This window comes from Acomys minous, assembly GCF_964271855.1.
Source record: "Acomys minous genome assembly, chromosome: 7".
Taxonomy (NCBI): Eukaryota; Metazoa; Chordata; class Mammalia; order Rodentia; family Muridae; genus Acomys; species Acomys minous.
This window is the reverse complement of record NC_140488.1, coordinates 123,773,019-123,800,224: the sequence shown is the minus strand read 5'-3', so window position 1 is coordinate 123,800,224 and position 27,206 is coordinate 123,773,019. Positions and strand designations below refer to the sequence as shown.

The window sequence follows — 27,206 nt, the reverse complement described above, 5'->3', positions numbered from 1 at the left end:
ATGCTTTCATTTTCTTTCCCTTTAGAGTAATGTTAGCTGTGGGCTTGCTGCAACTTGCCTTTAATATATTGAAGTATGTCCCTGTGTCCATTGTCTCTCCAGAACTTTTATCATGAAGACATGTTGTATTTTTAGAAGCCTTTTATGCATTTAATGAGATGATCATGTTGATTGTGTCTTTTAGTCTGTTGTATGTGGTGGATTATGTTTATTGATTTGGGTATGTTGAACCATCTCAATGCTGGATATTTTTTTTGATGTGTTCTTGGATTCAGTTTGCAAGTATTTCATTGAGAATTTATAAATCTTTGTTTATAAAGGTATTGGTATATAATTTATTTTTTATTGGCCCTTTGTGTAGTTGGTTGGTATCAGGGTAGTGGTGGCTATATAAAAAGACTTAGTAAATGTTCCTTAAGTTTCTATTTTATGAGATAATTTGAGGAGTATTACCATCAGTTCTCTGGAGGCCTGGTAGAATTCTGTGCTGAATTTATCTGGTCCTGTGCTTTTGTTCATTGAAAGATTTTTAATTATTGCTTCTATTTCATTAGAGGGTATGGATTTACTTAAATTGTTTACTTCATTTTGATTTATTTGTAGGTTTTATGTATCAAGAAATTCATCAATTTCTTTTAGTTTTTCCAGTTATGTGGAGTACACATTTTTGAAGGTATATCCTTATGAGTCTCTGCATTTCCTGTGATATCTTCTTTCATCTCTAATTTTATTATTTTGAGTCTTTTCTCTCTACCTTTAATTAGTTTGACTAAGGGTTTGTGAAACTTGTGTTGATTTTCTCAAAGAACCAATTCTTCATTTAATTGAGTCTTTATATTGCTTTCTTTTGTATACATTTCATGTCATTTTGTGTGTATATATATTCATTTCCATGAGTGTGATTATTTCTTGGCATCTATGCTTTTTGGGTATTATTTCTTCTTATTGTTCTAAAGCTTTCACTTATGTAGCTAAGGTACTAATATGAGATCTCTCCAAATTTTTTATATAGGCACTTAATGCTTTGAATTTTTCTCTTAGATGTGCCTTCACTGTTTCCTATAAGTTTGAGTATATTATGTTTTCATTTTCTTAAATTTTAAAATGTTTTAAAATATCTTCTGTATTTCTGTGTTGGCTCATATTTTTTCATTCAGTAGTGAGTTGTTTAGTTTCCATGAATTTGTATACATTCTGCTGCTTCTATTATTGTTGATATTCAGCTTTAATCCATGATGGTCAGATAGATGCAGGGTGTTGATACTTAGATTGTGCCCAAGTATATGGTCAATTTTGAAGAACATTCCAGTTCCATGAACCTCTGAGATGAATGTATATTCTTTTGTGTTTGAGTGAAATATTTGGTAGATATAGGTCATTTGATTTATGACATTATTTAACTCCACCATTTCTCTATGTTTAGTATTTTTTGAAGACCTGTCCGCAAATGTGGCATTTTCATTATGACTGTATGAGGATCAATATGTGATTTTAATAGTGTTTTCTTTTATGAACTTGGATGCCCCTATGCTTAGTACATAAATGTTTAGAATTCTAATATTGTCTTGGGGTTTTCCTTTAATGAGTATGTAGTCTCCTTCCTGTCTTGTCCAATTAGGTGCAGCCCAAAAATAGGTTGTTGTGCTGATTACAGTGTATAAGGTTCTGTTTCTCTTATACTTGCTGTATTTCCCTAAAGCCACATTCTTCTTGTCAGAACAAAGAGTAAATTTGCTTATTTTTATTATTTTAGTTTTTTCTGCTTATGGGTGTTTTGCCTGCATGTTTGCTTGTTCACTACATGTGTTCTTGGTGCCTGGAGAAGCTAGAAAATGACATCAGGTACCCTATAAGTATAGTTTTAGCTAGTTGTGAACCAACCTGTAGTACTGGAACTGAGCCTGGGTCCTCTGAAAGAGTAGTTGATGCTCTTAACTGCTGAGATAGCTCTCCAGTGGTGAAGTTGTTGATTAAATAATTATTTTAAATATTTACAGAACATAGCATTCTGTAACAATATTCTCCACGTGGACTCTTCCTTTTACTGTGCCTTCTAGTTTTACAAGTATAAATATACAAAAACATGTACATAAAGTATTCTAGATTGCAACAATAGCTCAGTGGAAAGAATCTTCATACTAAATGACTAATCTTTAACAAAATTGGCTTTGAATTTTAAAAGTCTACTTGGAGATTGATATGTATGAGGTAAGTGTTGAATGATTATTAGTATTTAATATTGAATTATTATTTTAGTGTAATCAGCAGTTACTCCGTAACCAGCTTTATACCCAAATAACTGCATAGAGAGACCAGTATCCATTTTATTAGCCTGTATAGCACAATGCTGGGCAGTAATTACTCCATCCTAAAGTCCATTCCTCCCATTCTGATTTCACACATTATACTTGCTTTTAAATCAGGTTCATGTCTGCTGATGTTCCCAGGTCTCCTGGCTCCATCCTCTCCTTCTGTCTCATTCTTCTCCCCTCAATGGATCAGGATGTCCCACCCTACTCTTTGTTATTGCTCATCATTGGTTAGTTTGTTTTTATTGACAACACAGAAGACAAATGGTGGCATGTTTATACAAATTTGAAGCTGGAGATGCTTAAAATAAACATCACAGTGCAATGTCCTGATTGATCCAGAGAGTGTGGTGGAGAAATCAACATTTGAATGAACAGGGATAAACTGTACATAGTCCACTAGAACACTATGCCAACAGGAAAAAAACTTCCATAAGAAATAGTAGCTTATAAAAGCATAACTTCTTAAGTAGAAAGGGGAAAAACAAGATTTCTGTTAGAGGCTAGAGATCATATGTACTATTCTAAAGAAAAAAAAAATCCCTAAAGTGTCTTTTATCAGAAAAATGTCATTTTGTTGATGTTGTTTTATGGCTGCTCAGTAATGCTTATCTTGGATAGGAAAGATCTTTTCTTTCATTTTGATACAGTATACTTATTTATTTAAATCCCATTTTATATTTTTAACTTAAAAATAATTTAAATTAGAGAATTTTACTTTTCCCTAAATGCATAGCCAATTGTTCTAATAGAACTTATTTACCAATCTTCTCTTTCAGTGCAATTTCAAATGATTGATGTTTAATAGAACATATACAGTCTGAGCAAGACATTTCCTTCACCTTCAGGTTTTGCTTTATCAAATATTTATTAGTTATTGGCCATTTTCCTTTCATATGAATTTTAGTTTTAGTTTCTCAGATATTGTTTTTAAATACCCACAAAGGTTTTAAGTGAGATTGAATTGGATTTGTATATTAATTTAGGGGGGAAATAGCTAAATACTTTTGAGTATTCTCATCTAAATTGTAACATATCCTTAAATTATTTGAATTTTTTAACACCTTCAATAAAATTTGATAACTTTTAAATTTAAACTAGTCTCCAATACTGTGTTTATTTTTAGATAGTTTATTGTTTTTATTTCCATTATGAATGGAATTTGTATTCCATTTTTGACTTGACTTTGCTGTCCATAAGGAAGTTATTGTGAACTATTCTTAGGAAACCTGATATTCATTCTATTTTCAGTTAACTTTCTAATAATATTATTGCTGTTAGATTTACTCTTACAATATCCATAACTCTTATTAATTTCATTTCCTTGTTATATCTGTTATGACCAAATAAACAATGGTTTAATGCTAAATATTCTTGACCTTTAGTAAGACCACCTTTTGAGTTTCATTGTTGATCACAGTGGTTCTGAATTGTTCTAATTATGCTTCTTCCTTTGTAAAAGCTTAGTTAATTGATATACCAATGCTTACATTTGTAACTGTTTCATAATTTTAAAAAAGTATCCCATATACATATAACCAAACAGTTTAGAAAATTTATTTCAAGTTATCATTGGTAGTTTCTGAGTTTTAAATATTTTCTTCATAATTTTTAGGAAAAATTGTGCACAGGATTATTTTTTTACATTTATTAGAATTTTGTAAGTTTATGGAGTAATTTGTTTTAGATTTTCTATTAAAATATACCTTTAGCTTTAGGAACTTTAATTAAAATTTGAAATCCTATCAATCATTAACATTTTTATTACAGAGCCTTTAGGACATCTAAATATATTCTGCCTTTGTTTATAAATTTCCTGAAAATGATTAGATGTATTCTTCCTGAAATTCATAAAGCATACTTGAGAGAACAGGGACCACTAGACAGCTAGTAGTGAAGCTAAAGGCTATACTTTTTAATTAAAAACATTTTCATTTAATATACTTTCCCCTCTCCCAACTCCTCCCAGCTCTTCTGCACCTCCCATATCTTCTTTACCTCCATGCCTTTTTTTTCTCTCACATTAAAAAAACCAAACAACCCACAGAAACTGACATATTGCCCCACAACACAAATCTAAGACCAAAATACACAAGCAAAAGACCAATAAAACATAACCAAACAGCTGTATGTTTTCCAGGCTGACCATTTAGCACTGAACAACAAATTGGAATACTTCTCTGCTCTCAGCTTTTCTCAGTTGCCTGTCGTTCTTTGTGTAGGGTCACAATCTGGTGGACTTTTCCCTATCCAGTATGGCATGTCCTTTGGTATTATCTTTGTTCAACTCATGCTCATGCATTCATGTTGGTGAGACTTTGCGGGTATTGCTTCTGATGTTCCTAAGAAAAACAGTCTTACTTCCTGATCCTCTGGCTCTTATAATCTTTCTGCCTCTTCTTTCATATTTTTCTCTGAGCCTAGGGTGTGAGTGTGTTTTAACTCTGCATTTGATTGGTTGTAGTTTTCTGTAGTGGTCTCTATCTGTTGCAAAGATAATTTTCTTTAATGAGGGTAAGACTACACTTATCTGTAGGTGTAAGGACAAATGTTTATAAATTGCTGTTAGGGATCGTGTTGCTCAGTAGATTAATGGTTATGGATTGTCTTCCAATAATGAATTCACTAGCACTGAGTAGTTTATTGGGTTTGCAGTGCTAGGCATGGTTTTTCACTTGTTGAGTGGTCTTAAGTCTAGTTAGAAAGCTGTTGGTTACAGCCAAGGTATGTGTGCTACTACATCACCCTTATGGTTATTGTGTCATCTTGGACATCTTTGCAATTCATAGGCATCATAGCTTGGTAGGACGGTTTGTTTTGTCCCTCCTTTGCAAAAAAAAAAAAAAAAAGCCCTACTGGTACAAATATCATTAAATTGACTTAACTTGTATTTATATGTAATATAAAGACTATAAAAATATATAAATTTAGGCAATAGGAATTAGTGGGGAAAAAAGAGAGACCATGAATTTTAAGGAGAGCTGAGTGGCATATATGGAAGGGTTTGGAGGGAGGAAAGTGAAGGAAGAAATGTAATTATATTATAATCTCAAAATTTAAAAACAAATAGTGAAAATAAGAGAGGGTAGAAACGAGAGGATACAAGTAAGGGGCAACAATTGGGATGTAATATGAATAAATTATAAAAAAAAGAAAGTAAAAAATGTCCAAAGCTATATGAGACAAAAATTGTACAAAAATACCATTGAGCTTGTTTTTTATTTATTTTGTTTGTTTGTTTGTTTGTTTGTTTGTTTTTTTGAGAAAACGTTTCAGTATTCCCTGGTGTTGTTTTGTGTCAAGAAAAGAAGGGATGCAAATAGACGAATCAGTGTCATATCCCTCTATAGTTTAAGAAGGCGTGATCCAAAATACAAGTTTGTAATCTTTTTGAGGTTTTCTGAATATACAAAGAATGTTAAAATTGTCACTGAATCACATAACATGTACACACACACACACACACACACACACACACACACACACACAGGAAAAATTTAAAAGACAATTTTTAAAACAGGCTAGAGAAATGACATCAAAGTTATTAACATAGATACAATCTGGCCATACTTTTTTTGAGATAAGGCCAGTTTCTCAAAATCAATGATTCTGTTCCCTTTTCTTAAATTTTCCTTAAACTGACTTTTCTTCCTTTCATCCCTCCTTCTTTGTCTTTCCTCTCTTCCTTCCTCTAGTCTTTCCTTCCTTTCTTACGGGATTCTCATTAGGTGACCAATAACACTGGAACCATCTTTAATTCAGGCAGAAATAAGTTTGGTTTTTTCTCCTTTTGAGACTTAGAGTGGTCATGAGACATGTTGAAATCTACATGTACACACATACATCATTTTCTAGGAGGACATGACTCAATTTTGAATTAAAAAGCAAGGTTGCACCTTAAATGATTTACAGTTTTTACCACTGGGAAGTCAGGATTAGAATGCATTATTCACAAATCAAAAATGTTAACAGGAACTTAAAATTGCTTTAATCATTATTGAATGAATCATATTCCTCTTTTAATCTGTGATGCTATAACCATTGGGAACAGGTTTCCAGGGTGGCTGATGACAATAAAAATAATACGACATTTTCCATTGTTACATAGTTTAGTATATTTATTATTTTCATTCTTGAAATGAAAAGGATACATTCTAAGTTCCTTAGAAATGTTTTCTGGTTCTGATAAAAAAAAAACTTGAGTTCATTAGCCTGCTACTTAAAGTTGACATTATGAATGGGAAGAAGTAGTTCAGAAATAGAGCTCATAATTTAGCATGAGGAAAGCCCTAGTTTCCATTCCCAGCACCACACACACACACACACACACACACACACACACACACACACACACACACACACAAAATAAAATTATAGCTATTGAACACCTTTAGCAAAGGAGCATTCAATTCAAATATAAAATTTTAAAAGCCAATATTAATATAATGTATATTAAATTAAGAATATTTACCACTATTTTTTATAGTTTTCAACATAATCGCTTTTTGTGCATATCAAGTTTTGCTTTTACTTGTTATTTTTATGATATCTGCAAGCCAATTTTTTAAAAGACCTGCTTGTAGCTACTCAAGATATATCTTGGTAAATTCTTTGTTGTTTTCATAGGTTCATTTATAACTATTTTGAGTAAACGCTTATGTAGAAGATTATGGTATTATATTTGTATGTATGCAAATCTTACATCACTCAGGATCTTTTCATTAAAATTCACCAATGGAAGAATTTGGGATTTGATTGAAATAAAAACTCACAAAAGATTGTTTGTACAGCTGCTTTCAAGCAGGGACCAAAATCTCATAGGAAGGTGAATGAATACATTGTTGCTGAGCCAAGCTCAGAAGTTTCTCAAGTAATGTTTTATAAAATATAAAATCATTACATGTGTTGGATCTTCGCCCATGCCCTCAACCTCCTCACATTCTTTTCTTTCTCTTCTTTTATAGTCTCCTTTCTCTAGAATGAATGACTGCTTATTTTTTAAAGTTTTATAGACAATTGAATTGCCTTTTTTAGTAAGACTTAGATATAAGTAACCTCAGTAATATTTTAAACCATCACTTTTAAGTTCTAAAACCTGAGGAAGCATCATGTCCATGTATCTTTCTTTTATAAACTACTATTTATGAAGTAGGCTTTTTAGTAGGAGTTAATTAAGAAACATAGTGCTAAGCTCCATTAACTGTTCATTTGCCATCAATAGGAATACCACATTAAAATATGACTTAAGAGTTTGAAAGTGCCATATAAAAGTTAATTCTTAAATTCTTAGCAGCAAGCAATTATAGTTTAAGAAACATTTTACAGAGGTTAATTTGTGACTAGAGAGCCAATGTTGCATCTGTAGAAAGCAGTGAGCAGTTAAGTTGCTGCAACAGCACAGTGTAACCAAGGAACTGCCTGCTATTACACCTGTATTTATATATATGTATCTTTTTACGACTGTTTCTTCCTTTCCTGTTAACAGGAAATTATTATTTTGATGCATTGGAAAGAACTTGGAGTCCAGAGGGAATGGAAGGAAAGCAATAATTTCTTTTTCTCTTTTTCTTTTTTCCTTAATTGAAAATATAATACAATATCTCCTGATCACAGTTTCCTTTGCCTCCACTCCTCCCAACTCCTCTCCACCTCTTCTCTGTTCCCAGATCCACTCCCTCTTCAGAAAAGCACATACCTCCAAGAGACAACAACCAAACATGTTAAAACAAGATACAATAAGACAAGGCAAAAGCCCAAGAGTAGGCAAAAGAGTCAGAGATATACCCTCTCCCATTGTTAAGAATCCTACAAGAACACCAAACTACCAGCCATAACAGTACACACAGGGGAGCCAGTGCAGACCCATGCAGGCCCCATGCTTGTCGTTTCAGTCTCTGTGAGCCCACGTGAGCCCTGCTAAGTTGATTCATGTTCTCTTAGTCGCACCATGTTTCTTGATGCCCTCCATCTCTTCTGACTCCTACAATCTTTCCTCCTTCTCTTCTGCAGAGCTCCCCAATATCTGAAGAAAACAATCATTTCTAATGACATCTTTCCAATTGGATTCTCCAGTGGATGTTGATTATAATAGGATGCTAACTTAATGAAGGAGAACTTAACTGAGCAGAGAAGAATTATAGAAAATATTGAAAGACCCCTAGTTTTGGAGCTTTGGCATAAACAATAGCAGCTTATTGTTTTTAAGAACCACAAGTTCTTTTCTTTTTGTTGCTTGGCTTCATGAGATTATTGAATATTTTTGTTGCTTGCCCTCATGAGATTATTGAATATCAATAATATTGGCATTCATTTGTCATAGGAAAATATTTGTGTAGCAAAGGCTGTGGCTTCAAACTTTAATAAAGATAGTCCATCACAGGTGTATTTGGAGGCCTATCTTCTAGGTACAAAGTTGATAATATGTTAAAGTTAAAGATCTTATTTTATGTCTTATCACTAATGTTATATTTATATATGCTATATTTGGATATTAAGTTTCCACTCTAAAAGATTCAGGTATTGATAGTTTGTCCTTCACCTTGTGGCACTATTTTGGAAGAGTCTTTGGAATTCTGCTTCGGAAAATGTAAAGGTTGGGCTGTGCTAGAGGAAACAGGTCAGTGTTAGTGTGCATTTTGGTGGCTAGATCTCATTCAGTCCTGTCTTGGTCTTTCCTCCTGCATCCTTTTATCATAAGGAAGCAGTCTCTGTCACAAATTCCTGATGATATCCTGTTCTACCTTAACATGACCTAGAATCAGCAGAGCCAGGGACCATAGATTGAAACCTCTTAAAAAAAATTTTTTTTTGAAATTTTCTGTAGGTAGGTGTTTTGTCTGTCTGTCTGTATGTGTAGCACATGTATGCCTGTTGCCCATAGAGGTCAGAAGAAGATATCATATGTCATGAAATTGGAATTACAGTCGTGAGACTCCGTGTGGGTTTGGGGAATAGAAATGGAGTCCTCTGCAAAAACAGAAGATTATCTTAACACTGAACCATCTCCCCATCCCCAGACAGAAACCTCTTAAACTGTAAGCTATAATTAGTCTCTTCTCACTTTAAGCTATTTTGGTTAGGTATTTGATTACATTAATGATAAAACTAATACAATGTCTTCAACAAAAATAAAATTTTATTTTTTTTTACTAAATAAAAAGAAACTGTCAATGACAATGATATTCAAACTTCAACACATCTTATAGGAAATGTTAATAAGATGTCTCCTGTTTCTTTATGTTTCAAAAAAAATTGACTTATTTTGATAAGGCTTAGTTATACTTCTCATTTTAAATATATATTTTATTTAATATCTAAGCACTTTTGAGTGTAAAGATATTCCAAGATTTATAAAGCATAAAAATGCTGTTCAGATGAATTTCAAATAAATAGTATTACAAAATATTAATAAGGAATTTCAGGTTGCTAAGAAAGAGTATATTCTCCAGGGAAGACCAATTCTGGGGAACCATTGAAATCTTAGCTTTTTGACTATGGGTACAATGTGACCAGCTGTCCTGAGCTTCTTTGTAGCTTTCCCACAGTAATGGACTATAACCTGGAAAGCTCTTTCCCTCACTAGTTGGTTTTGCCAGTGTATTACACTACAGTTATTTAGTGTAGTGTAGTGTAGTGTAGTGGCTTTCCTATAGTTATAGATGGCCCAAATGTGATCATAATGAATGAGTTAACCCAGAAGCAAAAAGACTTAAATGGTATATACTCACTTATAGCTGCATACTAGCCCAAGGGGCATGTCCCATGAAAGCCTTCACTTACCAGGAAACTGGGACAGAGGGGAGGACATTCTATTGAGACTCTAGATGAGAGAATCATGGGAGAATGGCAAAGTAGAAGGATCCAGAGGGTCTTAGAAGCCTACAAGTAGAACATTATGATAGGCAGATTTGGGCACAGGGGTCCCGCTCAAACTAAGGCACCAGCCAAGGACAATACAGGCGGTAAACCTTAAACCCCTACCCAGATCTAGCCAATGGACAGAACATTCTCCACAGTAGAGTGGAGAGTGGGATATGACTTTCTCACATACTCTGGTGCCTCACCTTTGACCATGTCCCCTGGAGGGGGAGACCTGGTAGCACTCAGAGGAAGGACAACAGGTTACCAAGAAGGGACTTGATACCCTATGAGCATAGACAGGGGGAGGTAATCCCCCTCAGGAATAGTCATAGGGGAGGGGAATAAGGGGAAAATTAGTCCTATGTAGAAAGAATTCGACTTCTCCCTCTGAAATGGTGTTAAGAGAAAGAAAAGATAAGATGGATATGTAGGGGAACCTGTTTACTTCATTATTCTGAATATTTGTCAGAAAGCGGACCTTATAAGAGAGATAAAGATTTTCAATAATTATAGGGAAAGTTTGAATAAAATAGGAAAAGTATAATTATTTATTTTTGTTACAGCCCACATATAACTTGAGAAGAAACGAATGATTTGAGGAGTCCAAAGTCAAAATGGATTTACTTTTTGTCATGGTAGGAGTTATTGCTTGCTTTCTGTATGTCTACTGATTGGTTTATATTAACTTGTCTTTTCTATTCTCTCCTTTCTAATTTTATTTTGTAGGTCTTGATGACTGTTTGCAGCAGTATATTAAGAACTTTGAGAGGGAAAAGATCAGTGGAGACCAGCTGCTACGCATTACACATCAGGAGCTAGAAGATCTGGGAGTCAGCCGTATTGGCCATCAGGAGCTGATCTTGGAAGCAGTTGATCTTCTGTGTGCACTGGTAAGGACTGAAATTGTTTGTAAGGGAAACCTATAATGTCTCTCCTCCACCATCCACTTATTTGTCTTTTACTTTCTCTCTCTCTTTTCTTATAATCTTGATACAGGTAGGAAAAATTTCTCATTTTTAACTTAGTATTTGTATACTTCTGTAAATTTGTTACATTCATGCTAAATGAAAAAAAGGCTTAAAAGTCAACAAATAGTACCATGTTTCACCATGTGAAAAACAAGTTGGAACTTAGCTAAGGGAATTTTTGTTAAACTTTTTATTGGTTCTTTCTGAATTTCACATTGTACACAATCCCACTCATCTGCCCTTCCTTTTGTACGTGCCCTCTACCTTTGTAACTTTCCCCACCAAATGAAAATAAATCTCATTGTAGAAGCTATAGTGTATCACAGTGTGTCTCACAGTATACTCTTTTGTCCATACTTCTTTGCTTACAAATGCTCATTGCAATGAGTCATTGGTCTGGTTCCAGGCCTCTGGCTTCTGCTATACCATCAATACTGGGATCTCACTGGGACTCCTCTTGGATATTCTGTTGTTGCTCTGGATCGAGGAGATCCTGTAACTTTGGATCTGTAGGAACAGTCCCTTCACATATTCCAGCAGTTCATCAATGGGGTAGATGTTGGGTTGGGCCAACTCAAAGTCCTAGAGCCTGAGACATATATGAGCTGGTCAGCCTGCCAACTATCCCACACCCACACCACCCTGGGGTAACCTCTCCAACCCTTCCTCTGCTAACTCATCAAGTGCCTCACCCATCAAGAGGCAGAGCCAGCCCTCAACTAAAGGAAATTTTAACAGCAATGCTTTATATACACAATTATATGTAGTTAGTTGTTAAATCTAATTCTTCTAAAATTTGAAATATTAAAGTAATCTTTTTACAAAGCTTTAAAACAAAATTATTTAGATTTTATTTCCATATATAATCATTGAAAATAAAATAAATTATTGTACATTATATGGTTCCTTTCTTTGGTTAACAAATAGACCATAATAAAAAAAAGTCATTGTTAAAATAAGCTTTGTTGGGCTGGAGAAATGGGTCAGAGGTTAAGAGCATTGTCTGCTCTTCCAGAGTACCTGAAATCAATTCCCAGTAACCATATGATGGCTCACAAACATCTATAATGAGATCTGATGCCCTCTTCTGGCATGCAGGTGTACATGCTGATAGAGCACTCATATGCATTTGAAAGATATAAATCTTTCAAAAATATGTTTTAAAAAATAAGCTTCCTCTAAGCTTGTGGCAACATGTTAGACATTCTGATATTGGCTATAGTCATAGATTTTTTTCTAGTTTAAATAAGGTAAAACTAACCTGAATGGTTTTAAATTCTTACACTTATTTGTAAGAGAAGGAAACTACAAACATACAGACAAAAATGAGATCTAAGTAATATTATAACCTCAATTTGAATATTAGCTCAGCCAGGTACTGATACCTTGTGAACAGATCATTTTACTGTAGCCATAGTTAGTTTGTTTAAAGCTCAGATAGCTACTGACACCTTGTAGAGGTCTGAAAATAAGGAATTATGTTTGTGAAGTGCTGAATTCAGTGTCTAGAACACATTATAACTTCATTAAACAGTAACTATTATTGAGATGATGACTAATAAAATCAAGTAGATAATTAAATACAGTTCAACAGAGGCATTGATTTATATACTTAGTAACTTTTGAACTGTGAATAAGACTTAAATTTTGTCCCCTTGTAAAACATATTTGAGGAGAATGACAAGTAAATAATCAAAGTTTTAATGACCAAAATATAGAATATGTGGTAAATATTATAGGAATACAGAAAGGAAAAATAACTGTTTTTATTAGGCTGCATGGGGACACATTGCTTAATCAATATGCAGTATGATAGTGGGTGGAGGGAGTAAAAGAATGGTGGTATTCTATGTAGATAAAATAATTCATGGGCACATGCGTGCAGACACACACACACACAGACAGAGAGACAGAGAGAAAGAGAGACACAGAGAGACACACACACACACACACACACACACACACACACACACAGAGAGAGAGAGAGAGAGAGAGAGAGAGAGAGAGAGAGAGAGACAGAGACAGAGACAGAGACAGAGACAGAGACAGAGACAGAGGGAGAGGGAGAGGGAGAGGGAGAGGGAGAGAGAGAGCAGAATATAGACTCACATTCTGTTTGAATCAGGTTGAAATAGTTATGCCTATAGCAAAAGACCATACTAATGGTAAGGGCCCAGGCTCTTAACACATTAATTTCCAAATTTGCATCTTGGTGGCCCTGAAATCATTGTAAAAGTAGAGGTAGGTTGTAGAGGGCTAATGATCTAGCAGTCTCTGTTCATATCTTACAGCATTCACAGTTCAGTGTTTCAGAGCAAGAAGTTCAGATATATATGGTAATGGTGGCTCCTCATATGTGACAGACACTTGAACTGTCCGTTGAATGAAGGAAAGATGACATGATTGACAAACCAATGTGCAGTTCTTCATCTAGACATGTAGACTTTGGAATTTTGGTCATGTATGGATTTGCTGACCTAAACTTACTTTTTAAAAATAGTATCAGAAGTTATATATAGACTACTTATAAAATTGAGCCATGGGGCTTTGCTAAATTTTTTCATATTCTGTGCTTTATTATCTCTAAAGCTCAAGCTTCAGCATCTTAGCATTGCATAATTTAAATACTTCATCATGTAGTTATTTTCCTTTGGAAAATGGCACAGAAAAAATTGTCAAAAACATTAAATTCCTTCATCTTCCTGTATTTGCTCAGCAGTCATTTGGTAACATACTGAAGATATTTAACTTCCTTTTCATTCCTTACAAATGGCTACACATCAGCTAGTTAAAAGTAGATATTGTCCAGTGAATCCAGCAGACGTTCTCCAGTGAATATAAAGTAAATGTGTGAGCAAAGAATGCTACTGTACTTGCACTGCCATTTTAAATTTGTGAGATAAACAACAAATTGAGCTGACTAGATCAGGAATTCACTATTAGAAATGGGAGTCTATATTTTCGCTCTCTGGTTTATGCTAGCCTTACTATTTCTCTTCTACTTATACGTTCTTTTAACAAATACATATTTATGTTCATACATGCTACTGGTAAAAATGCAAAGATGAAAAATACATCATCTGTACCCTTCCTCAAGACACCGTTAAGGAAGACAAAAGGTGGTAAACAACAACAACATAGATTTTAAAATGGCACTAACAACTGTTAGATGGAGAAAATGTTGGGGACATTTGCATTGCTCTTGCTAGCTGGAAAGACATATCCTGAGTAAAAAGAAGTTACTTGGGGCTTGGAGACATGGCTTAAGAGTTAGGAGTAAGATTCTAGCAAGTGGCAGCTCACAATCGTCTATAATTCCAATGCCAGAGGATCTGACACCCTCTTCTGATCTCTATAGGCATTGCTCTTCTTTGGTACACAGAAATAGAAGCAGTCAAAAGACCCATATATGACACATAAAAAAATCTTAAAACTAAAAATTCACAAGTATAAAAAGATAAGCTATTTGGGAAGGAGGAATTTCATGTGTAAAGTTAAGTATAGAAGTACATGGAGTACTCATGGGAAAATGAAAATATTGGTTTGGTTTTTATTATATGATATATGTTGAAAAGGAAGGTCACATATTGTCTTATATTTTTTACTTAGTTTTTATGATTGTCTAGTTGGCTCTTCCAAGGAAGATACTCTTGTCTTATTAGTAGCATTTTCTTTAATTTTCTGTACAATAGTTAGCATGTGCAGGGCATTAAAGTAAAATCATACTCAGTGAAACTTTCGGAAAGCTATGATTTCTTCTCTAACCTACACAGTCTTTTTTTCTTTTTTCTTTTTTAGTTTTTTGAGACAGAGTTTCTCTGTGTAGCCTTGGCTGTCCTAGATCACTTTATAGACCAAACTGGCCTTGAACTCACAGTAATCCACCTGCCTCTGCCTCCCAAGTGCTGGAAGGCACTACACAGTCTTTTTAAAAAAATATTTATTTATTATGTATAGAATATTCTGCCCCCATGTGTGTCTGCATACCAGAAAAGACACCAGATGTCATTATAGATGGCTGTGAGCCACCATGTGGTTGTTGGGAATTGAACTCAGGACCTTTGGAAGAGCAGACAGTGCTCTTAATCTCTGAGCCATCTCTCCAGCCCCTACCCCCCCAGTCTTTAACTCTGAAGTTTCTATTCCTAGATTAAAGAAGACAGATATTACCAAATTTATTTTGTTTCTTTCAATCTATGGTGGTTTTGTCTTTTGTTTTGAAGTTAGTCCTTATGAAGAATAATTATTGTAGCTGCTAACAAAAATCAAGAATTTATTTTGTCATTTTTTCTATTCTTCAACAGTATTCATTGAGCATAATATATATTGTATGTACAGTGTTTTTCCAAAAAGAATTAAGATATTTATGATTTGGAGGCTCATTAACTGTTTTTAAGCATTTTTATTTTTACATATACATTTATATTATTCTACATATATACAATAAACTACCTGTAGAAAGAAGAACTATGACACAATCAGGAATTATATAAATGATTCATTTCTTAGTGTTTTGGCTATTTGTATTTGGCAGCCTTGAAGAAAACATCTTTCTTATCTTGGTGCATCTAAAATTCTGAATGTAAATCAATCTCCATCACATCTTGTCATTATCAGCTTAAAACATCTATGTAGACGTAAAAAATGTCTTAACACCTTTCAAGATATAATGCTATATCATTCTTAATTGAAAATATAAATATCTGAAATAGTAAAAGCATAAATAAAGTGTAGTCCTTAATTTGTGTGCTGACAATGTATTTTATTGGGAATTATAAGTGACTTGGTTATGGTTGATAATCATAATTATCAGGATAAGAATGATTTTTATTTCATTTTACATGTACTTTTGATATAATAGGTATTTTCTATGAAAAGTCTGATGTCTGGAGTTGCAAAAATTTGTTTCTTTAAACTATGCTTGCTTAACTTATTCAAAATAATCTCCTTTCTAAAAATTTTCATTAAAGCAGGTCTTTTACAATCCACCAATATTTACAAAGAAGCATAATTCTAAATACCTGCTGCATGTGCATTCAAATTGAATACTTTAAATTAAAATGAAATAAATAACTGTAAAAATTTTGGTTCAAATGTTGAATTTTTAGTTTGGTGTTTGATGAGAATTTGCCACTAGCGAGGGTTTAACTAACTTGATTTTCTAAGATGTTGACTGTATGACTTCATTTCTTTCATACATACCATTTTAAATGCTCATAATTAAAGAAGACTTGCATGAACTTAGTGCTAATTCATTAAGACTTGACTTTCTCAGTTAAGCTAATTCTAAATCGTTACTGGTTCTTGGCCCCACATGTTAGTGGCCATGTATATGAACATAGAGGTAATAAATAGGACAAAGAAACTAGCTAAGTATATCTCATGAATAAGTTTTTGTTTTCTTAAAGAAATCCTTTCAATAACACCTATCTTGGTTAGGATTTCTATTGCTGTGATGAAATACCATGACCAAAAGTAAACCTGAGGAGGAAAGGGTTGGGTTTTTTGGTTTGTTTGTTTTTGCTTACACTTCTGTATCACAGCCCATCGGGAACTCAAAGCAGGCAGAAACATGAAAACAGGAACAATTTCAGAAGCCATAAAGGAATCTTGCTTACTGGATTGTTCTTCATGGCCTGCTCAGCCTACTTTTTTTAAATAGCACCCAGGACCCCCCAGCACAGGGCTGGCACCATTCACCATGGCCCAGGTTTGCCCACATCAATCACTAATCAATAAAATGCCCTACAGGCCTCTCTACAGACATCCAGATCTTATGGAGGCATTTTCTCAACTGAAGTTACCTCCTGTCAGAACACTAGCTTATGTCAATTTGACAAAAACTAGCTACCTCCTAATAGTGGGAGGGGCAGGGTGTTTCTGATTCTTTTCCTTGCACTTGGGATGCTTTTCTTCCTCCTGGGTTACCTTATCCAGCTTTGATATGAGAGCTCATGCCTTGCCTTATTGTAACTTGCTATGCCATGTTCAATTGATATCACTGGGAAGCCTGTTGTTTTCTGAAGGGAAATGGAGGAGCAGTGGATCTGAGGGAGAGTGGGAGTGGATAGGAGGGGTGACTGGGAGGAATGGAAGTAGGGAGGGAAGACTGTGGTTGGGATCTAATATATGAGAGAAGAATAAAAAATATAAATTGGAACAAACATTGCATGAAAACATGAAAAGACTAGTTAACACATCTTTATTATATTTTTCCCCACAAACAGGCATTTGACTGTGGGCTCTACTAAGCTAGAAATCTATCTTATTCATTTGTAATTCTAACATTGCCCCACTGTCATCACATAGTAAAGTACTTGTTGAAACTTCTAGTGAATAAAGGAAATACTAACATTAGATGTATTTTTCTCTTTTAATATTCAGAATTATGGCTTAGAAACAGAAAATCTGAAAACCCTTTCTCACAAGTTGAATGCATCTGCCAAAAATCTACAGAACTTCATAACAGGAAGGAGAAGAAGTGGCCATTATGACGGGAGGACCAGCAGAAAATTGCCAAATGACTTTCTGACCTCAGTGGTGGATCTGATTGGAGCAGCCAAGAGTCTTCTTGCTTGGTTGGACAGGTACACTCTTTCCCCTGCTTCATAAGTAACTTCTTCTATCCCAGTTTGTACCATAGCATTATTTCATATTTTCTCAGGAAAATATTAGGCAGATAGAAGAGTAAAAGTAATAAATGTCTGATTATGATTCATAATAGTCAAGGGTCATCATCATGTAGATATGAATCTTTTGTGAAATTTTATATCAAGATAAATAAATAATCACAAATTTATCTCTGTCAAGCGCAAAATATCTTTGCTGCTTTATAAGCAAAATTACTCTTTGCCTATTGGACCAATATAAACAGTGTCTCTTGAATTTCTTCATTCTTGTGTTAATGGTAATATTTAAAGAACTAATGAGGAAGTAGATGTTGCTTACTTTTTTAAGCATGTGCTGTTTATCTCCCTACCCTGATTTTGTACATTTACCTTGTAATGTATGACATAGCATAAAATTGTAATATGAAATGGAAAAGATTAAACTTTTACATTTGGCTGAATATTGCAATGAAACTGGATTACAATAACAAAGAAACTAAATGAGTGGTCTATTTTCATAGCTCATGGTATTGCCCTTTGCTGTGGGTGAATAATCTCATAAGAAATTCTGATAATTTCCAGTCTTGCCAAAATGCCTCCTTGAATGAGTGTCAGTAAGATACAAATTGACTTTTTAAAAAATCTAAAATAAAGGTGTTTTACACACACACACACACACACACATACACACACACACACTTGTTTTTGTTTTTACATAAAAGCCTCTTTGTGTAACCTTGGCTGGCCTGCAAAGTACAGAGATCCACCTACCTCAGCCTCCTAAGTGCTACAGTGCCCAGCTAGGTTTTATACTTTTTTTTTCTTTTTTTCTTTTCTTTTCTTTTTTCTTTTTTTTTTTTTTTTTTTTTTTTTTTTTTTTTTTTTTTTTTTTTGGTTTTTCGAGACAGGGTTTCTCTGTGTAGCCTTGGCTGGCCCAGAATTGCTTTGTAGACCAGGCTGGCCCTGAACTCACAGCAATCTGCCTGCCTCTGCCTCCCGAGTACTGGGATTAAAGGAAAGTTGAAGTTAATTTTACTTAGTTTAATATTATTTAAATACTATTAATACATAATATATAGTGATAGTATTAAATCCTGATTTGAACACTAACTTGTATACTACTAGATTTAAAAAATGTATTTTAATATAGTAAAACATTATAAAATTTTAATTACACTAATTTAAATCTACACTAATTTACAGAGATCAATTAATTGCATTTTAACTTTTATTTAGAATTTCATATATTAAAACTGTACTTCTATAATTTCTACCCCACACTCTTCTTCCTCTAATATTTTCCATGTCATTCTCAACTTTATGTCTACCTTAATTACTGTTAAACACACAAACACACACACTCTCTCTCACACATTCACTCACTCACATACTCATACAATGCACTGAGTCCTTAAAGTTACTCAATGTATATTGTTTGTAGAGTACCACTTGAGATTGACTGGAAATAGGGTGGCTATAAATATTGCTGAGCACATATCTGTGATTGTTGATTCCTTTGGGCATATGGCTGGTCTTGTGGTAGATTTATTTTTAGGTTATTTGATAATTCTCCATGCTTACTTCAAGTGTGGCTGCGTCAGTTTTGTATTTTAACCAACAGTGAATGATGATTTCCTTTTCCCTACAACCTTGCACATGTTTATTGTGAGTTTTTTGTTTGACTTTACCATTCTAGTAGGGTGAGATAAATCTGAAAGTTGTTTTAGTTTGCAATTCCTAAGTTGTGGTGGATGTTGAACACATAAGTCATTTCTTAGATTTTTTTTTTGTTGTTGTTTCTTCTATTGAGAACACTCAGTTCAAAATCCAGGCCCATTTTTTAAGTGAGTCCTTTTTTTCCTTATATAATCTGGACATTAATCCTCTCTCAGATGAATAGCTGACAAAAATTCTCTCCCATTCGGTGGCTTCCTGTTCCCCTTGTTGATTGTTTCATTACCTGTGCAGAAGCCTCTTAATTTCATGAAGTCCCACTTGTTAATTCTTGGGCAAATTCTGCGAAAAAAGAGAGGGAGGAATGTGGGGGAGGGGGCATGAGGGCAGACTGGGAGGAGAGGAGGAAAGGGGCTGGGATCAGGCTATAAAAAGATTAAATTAATAAATAAATGAAAATGGAGAAAAATTCAATAGCAAATGGATTCCTACTCAGAAAGCCCTTTCCTATACCTATGTCATGTTTTCTTCTAGCAGTTTCTATATTTCAGGTTTCATGTTTGATTCATTTGCAACTTTTGCAAGGTGATAGACATGGCATTATTTTGTTCTTTTACATGTGAACATCCAGTTTTCCCAGTGTTATTTGTTGAAAATACTTACTCCTCTCCAGCAAATATTTTTGGCATCTTTGTCAAATATTAAGTGGCTGAAGTTATATATGCTTATGTTTCAGCATTCTGTTTGTCTACATGTCTGTTTTGATATTAGTACCATATTGTTTTATATTTTACTGCTTTTATATTTTTATTTTTATGATCATAATATTATAATAATATTTCTCCCTTCCCTCCAAAGTTTCCCACAAACTACTTCCCTCCTTGGTCTCTTTCCAGTTCATAGCCTCTTTCTTCATTAGATATTATTATATGCATATCTATATATATACATACATATATATCTAAATATAACCTGCTCTATCCATACAATTTTACCTATGTGTAAATTTTCATAGATGACAATTTTGATACCGGACAACAAATTGGTATGCTTTCCCTGGGCAAGACTATTTCTCCCACTTTCAGCATTGTGTCAATAGTTTATTGTGTAGAGTGGAAGTCTAGTGGATTTTCCTCTGTTCACCTTGGCATGCCTATTGGTGTTGTCCTTCTTCTGCTTATATTTAGGTAGTTATGTTGGTGAAACTTTTATGGTTTACCTTCTGACATTACTAGGAGACACAGTCTGAAATCTAGAATAGTAACACCTCCAGTATTCATTTTGCTTGGGGTTTCTTCGGCTATTCAGTGTCATTTCTAGTTCCATAATAAATTTTAGGATGATTTTTTTTCTATTTCTGTGAAGAATGCTGTCAGTATTTTGGTTATTATTGAATTGAATCTGTAAGTTGCCTTTGGTAGGATTGTCATTTTCACAATCTTAATTTTATTGATTCATAAATATGGATATCTTACTTTTTTAGTTTCTTTCCCAATCTCTCTTTTTAGAGATTTGAATTTTTCACTATAGAAGTCTTTCACCTTCTTTGTTAGGTTTATGCACGATATTTTATTCTATTTGATTCTGTTATAAATGGGAGTGTTTCCATGGTCTCCTTCTCAGTGTGTTTGTTGTTGATATATATACAGGGTACAGATTTTTATGAGTTGATTTTTCACCTTGCCACTTTGCTAAATATTGTTTCTAGCATTTTCTGGTAGAATTTTGGTATCTCTTAGGTATATCATATCATATCATTTCATCTCAAAATAGAGACAACATGACTTATTTTTTATGTTTATCTTCTGTTTATATACCTCTCATTCCTGATTTTAATGGGATTGTGAGTTTTTCTCCACTTAGGATAATGTTGGCTGTGGAGTTATCTTATAGCTCTTAATTAAAACAAATTTTAAAATGAGCCATTAAAAAAAAAGGGCAGGATGAGCAAGGCATGGGGATCAAGCCAGTATAAGCAGTGTTCCTCCATAACTTGTGCTTCAGTTCCCTCCTCCAGATTCTTTTCTTGAATTTTTTCCTTACTTTCTCTCATGATAGAATTTTATTCTAAGCTGAAATAACTTCTATATATACATATATAGTAAGTATAACGTCTAGACAGTAATATATGGCTTAATTGTTAATGCTTAAATAACTCAAAAATTTTAGATTTATTTTCTATCCCCAATATTTGTCCTATGATTGTGCATTTTGTCATCCTGAAAGACAATGATTTAAGCAAATTTCAATTACTCTCTTTTCACTATACTATGGAATAGAGTGACTAAACAATACATTTGTTTCCTAATAGTAAGCATGAGTGTACATAATCTGAGTTGGTTTTTCCAATATAGTAGTTACTGAGATTCTGTTGAATTATTTATTATAACATTTTATCTTAATAAATATCAATTCACCTCCAGGTACAAACACCCACATAGCATTCCATGAAGTCATCCAATGGCTATTTTATGCTTATTACATAAGAAGTGATAATATGACAAAAAGCCTGAAGAAAATAATTTAGTGTGTGTTGTGTTATATCATGTAACAGTGTTTAGTAAAGTTAGAGGCCAATTGATATTTTGACCATAAAAATTAAGCTCTTAAAAGCAACACAAAAAGATAAATTGTGAAAACTGTAGGTATTTCAAGGAGACTTTTTTGTAAATTGAAAAAGAAATGGAATTTTCTTTTAATCACAGAAAAACTTAACTACAGCCTGGCATGATTATTAACATTGGTTAAATAGCTTGAGTTAAAAGGGAAAAAATATTTTTTTCCGGCACATTCCTTTAATCACAGCAATTGAGGTGGCAGGTGGATCTCTTTGACCAGCATGGTCTAAAATGTGAATTCCAGGCCAGCTACTGAGACCCTGTCTCCAAAAAACAATAAAAAACATAATAAGAAAAAAATAAAAATTTTCCCATACTAATACATTTGTATTTTATGAGAAAGACAATGGGGGCGTGGGGCTGCCCAGAGTTCTTGTTTTGTTCAAATGTGTGAATTTCAAAGATTCCTTGTTGCAGAAGATCAGTGAAGACCAACACTAGAAAAAGGAGTACTGCTTTAGAGACTTTTCAGGATTTAATGACTGTTACTACTGATAGGGATTCTTATGCTAACTTTAGGCACACTTATTTATTCAAAACAATCAAAAAATAATTGTTCTTATTTTACAAGTAGGCAAAGTAGTAGAAGTTAGGGTGGTTAAACTTAACACCAAGTGACAAGTAAATGGGGCTAGTGTTTGATGCATCCTGACAATCTGACTATGTATTCTATCCTCTCCACTGCTATGAGATTTTTAATTAATGAAGCAACAATAAGAATGGAAGAATGTTTATGTTGTTTGGGAGATAAATAAGACTTAGGGACAAGTAAGAGCAGAAGCGTCAGCAAATGGAGATATTGGAGATAAATAAGATAACTGACTTAGCTGACCCAATGAATAATCAAAATAGACAAACCCACTATAAAATATGAGATGGAAGGAAAATATTAGAATATATTTTGACTGTCCCCCTTGATTTTTCAAAATACTTAACACCTTCCTATCATGCTATATGACTCTAATTATGAACTAGGCCTATTGTTCTTTTTAATTATTTTTATCTTTCTTTTTTACATATACATTTATATTATTGCACATATAAACTACCTACAGCAAAAAGAACCATGTATGTAAATGTTATATTCATGTTTTGACTATTTGTGTTTGGCAACCTTGAAGAAAACATCTTTCCTATTTTGGTGTGTCTAAATTCTTATTAACTGTTCTTTATATGATATGTAGATCAAGACAGCAGAGATTTTTCTTATACTTTGCTCACTAAAACCGCAGTTATCAAGAAGAGGTCCTATCCTGTACTGTATACTTTTAATTTTCTGAAAGTATAGAGAGATGTAGGATAAGAAATATTCCCTGTAGACCACCAAAAATTGAAAATTATTTAGCTCAATCCAGGTGTTTGTGGCACATACCTTTGATTCTAGCACTTGAGAGGTAGAGGCAAGCGATCTCTGAGTCTGAGGGCATCCTAGTCTACAGAGAAAGTTTCAGGATAGCCAGAGCTACACAGAGAAACTCTGTCTCAAAAAAGAAGGAGGAGGAAGATGGAGGAAGAGGAGGAGGAGGAGGAGGAAGAAGAAGAAGAAGAAGAAGAAGAAGTTGTTTAGCTCATGAAAAAATATGGAAGCATAACTAGAGTAAAAGGAATTTGTGTGAAAAAAAGTATCATGCAAACAAAAGGAACAAAGAATTTCAAGGAAAAAAAGATAGTTATCAATAGGTTATAGACAAGGAATAGATGTGGGATAATAAATTATCTCCATGAACCACCAAAATTTGAAAAATATTTAGCTCATGCCAGGCAGTGGTGGCACATATCTTTGATCCTAGCACTTGAGAGGCAGAAGCAGGTGGATCTTTGAGGCCAGCCTTGTCTGCAGAGAAAGTTTCAGGACAGCAAGGACTACACAGAGAAACTTTCTCAAAACAAGAGAAAGATGGAGGAGGAGGAAGAGGAGGAAGAAGAGGAGGAGGAGAGGAAGGAAGGAAGGAAGGAAGGAAGAAGTTGTTTCGCTCATGAAAAAAAATGGAAGTGTAACCGGAGTAAAAAGGAAATTATGTGAAAGTAGTGTCATGGAAACAAAAAGAATAAAGACTTTAAAGGAAAAAAAGATAGTTATCAATACGGTAAGATGCTGCTGATATATTAGGATGAAGTATGTGAGAGACTAGGAAATCAAGATACTTATGACTGCGAGCTTTGGATTCAGCCTTCTAGATAATAACACTATCACATTCATTCTGAGACTTAAGCAAGTCACTAAATATTTATCTACCTTCATTTTTCTCTTTGCTTAAGAGTTACTGTTAATATTGTTAGTATGAATATCACAATTAGAATGGTAATTTACTTATAGTAAACCAATAGTAACCACTAGTCTATTAATATATCTAGCCTTTAATAATGAGTAAAAATAAAAATAACTTAAAGTGTTAATTTTCTTTGGAAAGTAAATACTAAAATACTGTTTTTGATTAAGTTTTTTCTTCTCCTGTTTTGTATTTGATGTTGTAAACAGGCCTTGGTAGAAGTATCAAAGAACTAAATATAAAGAAAATTACAAAGAGAAAATTTATGGAAAGAATATATTATATTTCCAAGATTTGATCCTTCTTAATTTCACTCATTTTATTCTAAATGATTCCGAAGTACTGTGTTTTATCAAAGTGTAAGCTTTAGAAAAATTCATTTCATTATTAGTCAGAATCTTATGTTATGCTATTATATTTTGGTGATATTTTTTGAAAAATATTCTTACAGTCTTTCTTTTCCCTCTGTAGGTCACCATTTGCTGCTGTAACAGATTATTCCGTCACAAGAAATAATGTCATACAGCTCTGCTTGGAATTAACAACAATCGTGCAACAGGTATTAGCTGACAGCCTTTTCTTTTAATTATTACCTATTTTATATTCGAGAAATGAGCAAATGGTTCTTAAAAGGTAAATAGTTTATTGTAAAGCTATGTATGTATCATAAGTTTTGTTTATCAGAAAATATGTATTGGGATACCTAACTTCATTATTTTAATATCATGTCTGTCACTGTCATCTTCAATGGAATGTATAAGCTATATCAATTTCACAGTATTAAATCACTTTGCTCTAAGACATTAGTAGTTTCACTTTGTATGTGTAAATAAACATATTAATGTATGTAAGAGCTTTTAATAATGATCTAATTTCTTTAGTTTTCAATGAAAACTCAGCCAAAGATTCCAAAATCAGATGCCTTAAGGAGTCCAATAACTAGTATAAATGTAGGAATCAATTCTTTTATAAAACAATGAGAATGACAGAGACTCAAGAAATTTACTAGATCTACAGAAATTTATTTAAATCAAATAAAGTATGTCTTGGAGGTCTGATGTTTATAGCTACAACTCTCCATAAATCTGATGGCATCCTATTGGCCGCTGCTTCTTTCTCAGAGTGTCATAATCCAGTGATTCAATTGGGAGAAATGGGGGCAATTTATAATGATGCAAGACATTATTGGATAAACTAGAGAAATTGTGATCTAATTTATCCTTGTGCCACCTGTCCTTGAATACCAGCCATAGCTCTCAGGTTGTTATATTGTTTGTAATTCCTCAAAGAAATAGGAAATTTCATTAATGTAAATTTATTAACTTCTGTATATTATTTTTCTATCATGTGAATATCTTTGCATCATATATCTTACAGTTTAGGTTCTCTATAGTCTCATTTATGGCCTAGTGAGTATCATTGCAACTCATCATCATGGAATACATCAGACACTCACCCGACTTACATGATGAAAATGAACATTTTTTGTTAGTCAAAGAAATATTCATGATGATGGGAAACACATTTTTGCATTTTATTGACTTTCTTTCTTTCTTTCTTTTTTTGTTTACTCTTTTCTCATACAATACATCCTGACCAGTTTCCCTCTGTCCACTCCTCCCAGGCCCCCTACCTCTTCCCTCCCCCAGATTCACTGCTTCTCTATTTCCCTTCAGAAGAGAGTAGGTCTCTCAGAGATATCAGCTGAACAGTGCATAACAAGATTCACTAAGACTAGGAACAAGTCTTCATAAATAAGGCTGGATGGGGCAACATAGGAGGAGGAGAAGGGTGATGGAAATCATTTTATTGGCTTAGAAGTACTGCAATAGTCTGTGTGCCTTTGTATTTGATGATGATAAATTACTTTTCAAAAATTGTAACCAGAAAATTGCAAGAATCATGGCATTTGAGAGTACAGAGCAATAAATATCTTCTATTCAGGACTAGATAGTAAATATGTACGACTTCATAGGCTAGATTGTTCCTATCACAAATTTCTCTCTTATTTTAAAACAAAAGTAGCATGCAAGTATAAATGCATGAATGTTTCTAGGATCCATTAAAATTTGATTCATAATATAGGCCAAATATCAAGTCTAGCTTATTGGCCCATGTTCCAGAGCAGTAGAGTCCAGTGTGACCAACTGACATTTGATATCATGAAAAGTTGTTAGAAATTGACATGCATAGGTGCCACTTCAAATGTATTGTGAATAGGACCCACAATACATCTCTGCAAGATTTTCTAGCTGGTTCTGGTTGACATGAATTGCTTTAGGGCACAGAGGTAATAGCAATATCATAGCTTAGTGCTAATGTTTCTTGTAGTTATTATTTGAAACATTTCTGATTTTTATTGGAATTTTAAAAATACAATATACCCGGATTATAGTTCCCCTCTAATGTCTCCCAAATCCCCCTACCTCTCAACTCACCAAAACCAAGCCATTTCTTTCTCCTTCTTTTTAGAATACAAACATGTGACCAGTGAAAACAAATAAATCATAATTTACAAAAAAATATTATCAGACCTTTTTAAAATGTATTTTCTAGAGCATTATTTTATCTCTGTGCCTTTCATTTTTAACACAGTCTATACACACACTGTAATAAAATACATAATTATTAATACTTGACTGTTACTTGGTAAAAATCTATGGTAATTATTTTATCATTATTTATTTTTACAATTTTACATAAGAACAAAGACAATTGGAATGCTGTAAAATTAAAATGAAATTTGTTATTTTATTTTTAATTTTTATATTAAAGAAATTCATTATAATTTTTATTTTATTGGAAATCCTTTCAAGTATATTTGTCAAGTAAAAGGTGCTGTCTAATACTTTGTTATTTTATAAGCCAAGATTGTAATTCAAAATGGCAGCCATGAGGT

The 27,206-nt window shown here is 33.5% G+C and overlaps 1 protein-coding gene across 5 annotated transcripts in view; it reads left to right on the top strand.

The window, feature by feature from the left end:
• Positions 1 to 27,206, top strand: part of CNKSR2 (connector enhancer of kinase suppressor of Ras 2) — a 248,341-nt gene that overhangs the window by 29,786 nt on the left and 191,349 nt on the right. For all 5 annotated transcript variants that reach the window (XM_084791117.1, XM_084791119.1, XM_084791116.1 and 2 more), the window contains exons 2-4: positions 10,896 to 11,059; positions 17,522 to 17,724; positions 24,779 to 24,866. In XM_084791117.1, the coding sequence (XP_084647243.1) occupies positions 10,896 to 11,059; positions 17,522 to 17,724; positions 24,779 to 24,866 (455 nt within the window). The remainder of the gene's footprint in view (positions 1 to 10,895; positions 11,060 to 17,521; positions 17,725 to 24,778; positions 24,867 to 27,206) is intronic.